The sequence below is a fragment of the Centropristis striata genome, chromosome 19 (assembly GCF_030273125.1).
Source record: "Centropristis striata isolate RG_2023a ecotype Rhode Island chromosome 19, C.striata_1.0, whole genome shotgun sequence".
Lineage (NCBI taxonomy): Eukaryota > Metazoa > Chordata > Actinopteri > Perciformes > Serranidae > Centropristis > Centropristis striata.
In genome coordinates, this window is record NC_081535.1 from 30,067,942 (window position 1) to 30,076,391 (window position 8,450).

The following is an 8,450-nucleotide window of genomic DNA, read 5'->3' on the forward strand; positions in this document are numbered from 1 at the left end:
TCCATCCTCTGAATGCTCCAGGTCTCTAGTTTGTGGTTGTAAAGTTTCATGAGGCTGTGATTATCCTAGAGGTCACACAAGCTCATTTTATACACTGAGCTCAAGTTTCACTCACTAACATCATCACATATGAAGAACATTGGGCTCATTGAATCCACAAAAGTCTCAGCATTCCAGTCAGACCCGATTTATGCAGCTCACAGACTGTTTGGTATGGGCTTAAATTTGTCTCATTAACACCTGTAAACGCACAGAGGCTGATCTACAAATAGTCCTTGATTTGCACACGTGTTTTGCTCTCCACAAATACAAATTTCTAATTTGTAACTTGTATTTTAGTTTTTACAAATAAGTGTGTATTTGTAAATATATTGTGTATTTTATAAATTCCCAATTTTCCATTTGTAAAAATAAAAAAGCCATTAGCAAAACTGTAAATGTCTCAAAAATACGTCATTGAGGAAAGAGATGTGTGTGTGTGATTGTCGATCCACAAATGCTGAATCACACTTTACAAGCAGAATTTTCAGTTTTACAGATGCCTTTTTTTTTTTATTTTTTTTTTTACAAATACACATTTATTTGTAAAAACCAACACACAAGTAACAAATCCTAAATTTGTGTTTGTGGAAGGAATATTTGTATGCAACAACACTGGTTGAGGAGGGCGGCCATTTGTGTATCAAAAGCTATTTATTTGTGGACCTGTGTGGATCTTGTCAAGAACGTCTCAAAATGTGTCTTTGAGGAAAGAGATGTGTGTGTGTGTGATTGATGATTCACAAACATAATTTTCAGTTTTACAAATGGCTTTTTTGTTTTTACAAATGGAAAATTGTGAATTTACAAATACACTCTTATTTGTAAAAACCAAAATACAAGTAACAAATTAGAAATTTTGTATTTGTGCATAGCAAAACATGTGTGCAAATCAAGGACTATTTGTAGATCAGCCTCTGTGCATTTACAGGTATTAATGAGACAAATATAAGTCCATATTTTAGGGACCACAGGATGCACAAAGATTCACATACGACAGGCGAAAATAACACATTTTACTGCATGTTACAGCATGTCTGTAAAGAGACTCTGACCTGATAAACTGTTAAGTTAAAGCTCCGCCCCTCACCTGACTCACCGAGACAAACCAAGAAACAGGCTGTTACTCTGCCTCACTGACACGAGACACACACACACGCTGAGAGACAGACGATAAGATTCAGCTTCAGACTAAAACCTCCACTTTGACTAAAAGAGGAAGACTTCAGGAGATTACTGGGAACACTGGAACAGCTCCACTTCACCCAGCTGCTGAATCCACAAACTGATCGACAGATTTACAGGAAAGTGAAAGTAACTTTGAGAGAACAGGGAGTGGCTGAGCTGTTTGTCTGCTGTGTTTCAGCTTCACTCAGAGACTAAATGGCTTCCAGATTAGAGGAGGATCTCTGCTGTTCTGTCTGCCACGACATCTTTAAAGATCCTGTCGTCCTGTCATGCAGCCACAGCTTCTGTAGAGACTGTCTGCAGAGCTGGTGGACGGGGAAACCAACCAGAGAGTGTCCGCTTTGTAAGAGAAGACAGTCAAAGGAGTTCATTCTTCCAAACCTAGTGTTAAAGAAGCTGTGTGAGAGTTTCTTACAGGAGAGAGATCAGAGAGCTTCAGAGCCTCTCTGCAGTCTGCACTCTGAGAAACTCAAACTCTTCTGTCTGGACCATCAGCAGCTAGTGTGTCTCGTCTGCAGAGACTCAGAAAAACACTCCAACCACAGATTCAAACCCATCGATGAAGCTGCACAACAACACAAGAAGGAACTTCAGGAAACTCTGGAGCCGTTAAAGAAGAAGTTAAAAGATTTTGAACGAGTTAAAGTGAAGTTTGATCAAGCAGCAGAACACATTCAGGACCAGGCCCGACGCACAGAGACGCAGATTAAGGAGCAGTTTAAGAAGCTTCACCAGTTTCTAGAAGAAGAGGAGGAGGCCAGGATGGCTGCACTGAGGGAGGAAGAGGAGCAGAAGAGTCAGATGATGAAGGAGAAGATGGAGGCTCTGAGCAGAGAGATTTCAGCTCTTTCAGACACAGTCAGAGCCACAGAGGAGGAGCTGAGAGCTGAACACGTCTCATTCCTCAACAACTACAAGGCTGCAGTGGAAAGAGTCCAGCAGCGCCTCCTGCTGGAGGATCCACAGCTGCCCTCAGGAGCTCTGATAGACAAGGCCAAACACCTGGGCAACCTGGCCTTCAACATCTGGAACAAGGTGAAGGACATGGTCTCCTACAGTCCTGTCATTCTGGACCCAAACACTGCTGGTTCAGAACTCATCCTGTCTGAAGATCTGACCAGTGTGAGACGAGGAGGGAGACAGCAGCTTCCTGATAATCCAGAGAGGTTTGTTTATTACTCTGTTCTGGGTTCTGAGGGATTTAACTCAGGGACTCACAGCTGGGGGGTCGAGGTTGGAGACAATACAGACTGGGAACTGGGTGTGTTACCAGAGTCTGTCCAGAGGAAAGGAGGCATACGGTCTGGATTATGGAGAATAGAGTTATATCATGATAAATACTCATCAAAGTCACCATCAGATGAAAAAAATGTTGCTCTCGTAGTGCAGAAGAAGCTCAGGAGGATCAGAGTGAATCTGGACTGGAACAGAGGAAAGCTGTCGTTCTCTGATGTTGACACTAACACACACATACACACCTTCACACACACTTTCACTGAGAGGATGTTTCCATATTTTTACAATGCGGATCGGAAGAATCACCCACTGCAGGTTTTACCAGTGAAGGTCTCTGTGGCTGCAGGACAACAGAAATAGACGATCAGCATCATCCTGAAGTCTTTGAGGAACATGGGACCACGTTGTCCTCCTGATGGTTTTTTCTCCGTCAGTGTGAGGAAATTATGTCATGATGATGTCATGATGATGTGACATCAGATCAAAGAGCTGTCAATCACTCTGTGACTGGCAGCCACCTCTGTGGTTTCCTGTTTGATTATTGATCAAATCTTTAAAGTGAATTATCTGTAAAACTTCATTGTCTGTCAAATAACAACCGTAAGTTATTTCACAGATAAGTTATTAAAAATACAGATAATAAACAGTTAATATCTGTATTCAATATATATCTGTAGAATAACTAAAGTATTTGACAACTTTTTAATGTTTTTTCAATGATTTCTTTTGACTTTTTGAAATATAAAGTACATAGAATTTACTGTCATTTAACATTCAAGACCATAAAGCAATTTAATAACACTGTAAAAAAATCTGTCCTATTGTTTTAATTTACATATTTGTTATTAAAGTAATTCATTTTATGGCATTTGCACTGTTCATGCATTATTGGGCTTTTATTGTGAAGGGTGAAGGGCAGGTTTGTGGCAGTGGGCGTGGCTTCATGTATGGAGGCTCACAGTAACCAGTAATCCCACATTCAGACACCAAGAGAGAAATATCCATGCTGTGATCTGGTTTTAGAAACTTTTGACATTCTGTAGATATCTGCAGCTTTTTTAGGTGATTGTATGGCAGCACTTGTTTTGTGTTGCGATTTATCACATCATAAAAGAGGCCTTGTGACTTTTCCATCCTGTCTCTACCTGGTAGATTTCCGCTTTTCGTGTCTCTGAAGATTTTAATTTTACTTGCACATTAGCCGCTCAGTGTTTCCTGTTTCTCTGCAGCTTCCCAGGATTTTAATTCACTGTAATTCATGACAATCTGATGAAGTTTAATGCATCACAAGTGTGTTTTCTGTTGTTTCCTCTCAGCTCCAGTCACAGTATTGATCTGATTTCATTCAGACATTAATTACATTTCACACTCTCCCTCTGCTGCGGCTGCATCGATCCACTCTCACTCAGTTGTTTCTCCTCAGTTGTGTTGTTGTTACATTACCTGACGACGAGGATTTTATCACACACTTTCTACACTTTATTTCAATAAAAATCAGAAGGATTGTAGAGGATTTCATCAGATTTTCAGCCTGCGTACGCTCGTACTTACAGGCTGTTTTGCAAAATATTCATAAACATAAACAATGTTTAAGCTGTTTAATACGCTTCTGCAGCATGTTAAGGGCTAGAGACAAGCTTCTGAAATGCAGATTATTTTTATTTAGTACCATTGCTCTTTCATACCATTTTCTGCTTAAATAAAAGGTCAGAACTGTGTTGTTTTAATGGCTGCTGTTTCCAAAAGGACAATGGAATAAATATATAAATATTTGTGCTCAGTTTGTTTTTTGTCCTGCTGTGTAAAAACTGCTGACATCAGCAGTGACGCCTTCTTCACCTGCTGCTCAGCTGATTTGAAATCTGGCACATAAATAACTCCCAGAACTGAACCGCACATCAGCAGTTATGGTGCCTTATAACTTTAATAGTGAATATTTATTATTAAAAGTAAATTAATTAGGTAATTCAAACTTCCAAAATCCACCCATAAGCAGTATTATTAATAACTTTATTTATAAAGTACCTTTCAAAACTAATTTAAAAGTACTTTACAGTCAAAATAAGTTGTAAAATATACAAAAATAAATGTTCAAAAATTAAATATGTAAAGGAAAGATAAATTATAAAGAATACAAATACAAATTATAACAAATACATAAAAATACGAACAATAAAAATATGAACAATAAAAATGAACGATAAAAATACATCAAAAATCCAAAAAATATACAGTAAAAATTAACTATAAAAATACACTTACAAAATAAATTTAATGTAAAAATAAATTATAAAAAATATAAATTATAAGAAATACAAACAAACATAGAGTAAAGATGAATGACAACAAAATTATAAAAAAAAGCTGCAACAATACATGAATATGAATGATGAGAAATACATCAGAAAATATGCAAAAAAATAAATTAGGAAAATATTATGAATACAAAAATGAATGTTTAAAATAAACAAAGAGAACAAAGAAGTTTTTAATTATAAATTATAAAAACAACTATAAATGCAATAGAGCTAAAATACAAAAAAACATACAGAAAAAATAATGAAGTTATAAAAAAGCTGCAACAATACATGATAAAAAAGACATCAAAAATACAAAAAAAGTATGTACAGTAAAAATAAATAAATGACAAAAAAATAATGATAAAAAAAAAAAAAAATGAAAATGCATTTTAAATACACAAAAATACAATCACATACACCCAATACAAAAAAGTGAAAGTGAAACATTTTCTTGCAATATGGAAAAATAGATATAAATAAAGTTGAGTAGATGTTCTTAGTTTCTTTCCTCCACTTATGTTGATGTTTTCATCTCACTCTTGGTTAAAAAAAAAAAGTGATTATTTCTCAAAATGTTGAACCATTTCTTGAAACGTTCAGTATCTTTGCAGTATAAATGAATGTGCATGTCTGCGTGTTTTGCAGCTGGTGCGCCGTCACCGACTACATCAACCAGCAGTTTGAAAACTACTTCAGAGACGAAAGTGGCCTGAACAGGAAAAACATCCAGGACAACAGAGTTCACTGCTGCCTCTACTTCATCCCACCCTTTGGACACGGGTAACACACACACACATACACATACATACGCACACACGCGGTTTTATCCCGATACGTCACGATACGCAATTTTAAGCATTGTGTGATATGGTGAGTATTACGATACAGTATATTGCGATTTAACTGTTTAACTGCATTTTTTGTCCACAAAATTAAATTCAATCAAGAATTGTTTTGTCCAATAACTGACACAATATCCTGACGCACAATTTTGACATTTTTTCTGGAAATTTCTACTTTTTTCTTATAATTTTGATTTTGTTTTTGTAATTTCTCATTTTTTTTTGTAATTTCTCATTTTTTCTTGTATATTTGACTTTTTTCATTGTAAATTTGATTTTTTTCCCCCAGTAATTGTACTTTTTTTTCCTGTCAATTTACACTTTTTACCTGTGATTTTGACTTTTTTTCTGGTAATTTTACTTTTTTCTGAAGGCAGATTAGCTGTTTTTTTAAAGAAATCATTAAAAAATTTGTTAAAAACCCCCAAAACTTAGCCTAACCTAAGCGATATTTCGACAACTTCCCATTATGATATCCTGACGCACAATATGTCATTATTTTCTGGTAATTTTGACTTTTTCTGGTAATTTTGTTTTTTTGTTTTTTTTTTTGGGGGGGGGGGATTTTTTTATTTTTTTTTATTTGACTTTTTCTGGTAATTTTGATTTTTTCCCTGTAATTCTACATTTTCTGAAGGCAGATTAACTGTTTTTTTTTTTTAATCATTAAAAAAAATGGTTAAAAAAGAAAAAATTTAGCCTAACTTTGCAACAACTAAAATCTTCTAGTTTCATATGATATCAGTATCTCCAGTATATTCCTAGAAGTGAAACCGCCAGTGCTAAAAATCGATACTTGGCGGCCATGAATCGATATATCACCACGCAAAATATCCTGTACTATGCTGTACCGTCCCCCCCCCCCACCTCTATTATTTATCCAACATTTAATAAAAATGCTGAGTAAAGTCCGTGTGCTCCTGCAGGCTGCGTCCCGTTGACATCGAGTTCATGAAGGCGCTGCAGGACAAAGTGAACGTGGTTCCGCTGATCGCTAAAGCCGACTGTCTCACGCCCTCCGAGATAAAGAAACTCAAAGAGCGGGTAAGAGACAAACATGACATCCACGTGAATAATCCATAAACTCCACATTTTAATGGCTGAGTGATGTATATTCCCTGGATATATTGTTGCTTTTTAATGCACAGTGAAGTCTGGATTCATGCTCTGACCTTTGTGTCTGTGCAGCATCTCTTCCTGCTGCTGGATATTCATATTTAAATTTAGATTCATGCACTGAATTAAACCCACACAGAGCATTAACATGAATGTGGTCAAAAAATGTCTGATACCTGTAGAGATTATATTTCCTCTATTTATTTGCATTTTTTAAATTTATTATTTAGACTTTCTTAAAAGAATAGTTCAACATTTTGGGGAAAAGGCATTGACAAGTATCCTGCCGTTAAAATAGAAAAAATCAGTTTGTTGCTGTGTTTTTATTTGCAGTAATAATAATCTATCTGGGAAACAAAACACAGTCATTTCCAAGTATTGTATTTAATTTTTTTTTACTGTAGTAAACTTAACTTCACTGTGATTTTCTTTTTTTTATTTTCTTGCTTTTCCCCCTGTGATTTTCTACAAAACATTTTATTTTACCTTGATTTTCTTTTTTCCTTTTTCTCTCTCAATATTTTTCCTATTTCTCACAATTTGTTACAGTAATTTTCCACATACGTGACTTCCACAGTACCTCTTTGATTACTGTAATTTGTGTATGAATACTAAATAAATGAATAATGTAAATAATTTGCAGTACTTAACTGTGCACAAACAAGATAAATGTCTGTAAAGAAGAGACTCGTGGATATCCATATAACCATTTTTCATTAAGATATCTTGATGACAGAGGTCAAGAGACTCCTTTCAAAATGACCATTTGGCCTCATTGAATCCACAAGAGTCTCATCTTACAGTCAGACCCGATTTATGCAGCTCACAGACTGTTTAGGGATCCCAGTGATCAGAAATATTCACAGACAAGAGGTGAAGATACTGCATGATATTAGCTTAAGGTGGGCATGTCTGTAAAAAGGAGACTCGTTGTTATTAGTATAAAGTGGGCATGTCTGTAAAGAGGAGGCTCATGAGTTATTAATATAAAGTGGGCATGTCTGTAAAAAGGAGACTCGTTGTTATTAATATAAAGTGGGCATGTCTGTAAAGAAGAGACTCACAAGTTATTAATATAAAGTGGGCATGTCTGTAAAGAGGAGACTTGTGGGTTATTAGTATAAAGTGGGCATATCTGTAAAGAGGAGACTCTTGGTTATTAGTATAAAGTGGGCATATCTGTAAAAAGGAGACTCGTGGGTTATTAGTATAAAGTGGGCATGTCTGTAAAGAGGAGGGTCGTGGGTTATTTGTATAAAGTGGGCATATCTGTAAAGAGGAGAGTCGTGGGTTATTTGTATAAAGTGGGCATGTCTGTAAAGAGGAGACTCATGAGTTATTAGTATAAAGTGGGCATATCTGTAAAGAGGAGAGTCGTGGGTTATTTGTATAAAGTGGGCATGTCTGTAAAGAGGAGACTCATGAGTTATTAGTATAAAGTGGGCATATCTGTAAAGAGGAGACTCGTGGTTATTAGTATAAAGTGGGCATGTCTGTAAAGAGGAGACTTGTGGGTTATTTGTATAAAGTGGGCATGTCTGTAAAGAGGAGACTCATGAGTTATTAGTATAAAGTGGGCATATCTGTAAAGAGGAGACTTGTGGGTTATTAGTGTAAAGTGGACATGTCTGTAAAGAGGAGACTCATGGTTATTAGTATAAAGTGGGCACGTCTTGTTGATTTCAAAAGAGATCAACTTCTGCCTAAAAGCTCAGCTATTTTATTCTAT

General features: G+C 36.0%; 2 protein-coding genes across 4 annotated transcripts in view; both read left to right on the top strand.

The window, feature by feature from the left end:
• septin5b (septin 5b) overlaps positions 1-8,450 on the top strand; it is a 40,130-nt gene that overhangs the window by 23,702 nt on the left and 7,978 nt on the right. For all 3 annotated transcript variants that reach the window (XM_059357636.1, XM_059357637.1, XM_059357638.1), the window contains 2 exons: positions 5,409-5,543; positions 6,532-6,649. In XM_059357636.1, the coding sequence (XP_059213619.1) occupies positions 5,409-5,543; positions 6,532-6,649 (253 nt within the window). The remainder of the gene's footprint in view (positions 1-5,408; positions 5,544-6,531; positions 6,650-8,450) is intronic.
• Positions 1,211-2,865, top strand: LOC131992158 (nuclear factor 7, ovary-like). The gene has a single exon (XM_059357632.1). It carries the CDS (start codon positions 1,423-1,425, stop codon positions 2,821-2,823), a length of 1,401 nt encoding a protein of 466 aa, XP_059213615.1. The 5' UTR covers positions 1,211-1,422; the 3' UTR covers positions 2,824-2,865.

Coding starts and splice junctions, on each gene's coding strand:
- LOC131992158 (XM_059357632.1), top strand. CDS start 1,423: ATGGCTTCCAGATTAGAGGAGGATCTCTGCTGTTCTGTCTGCCACGAC.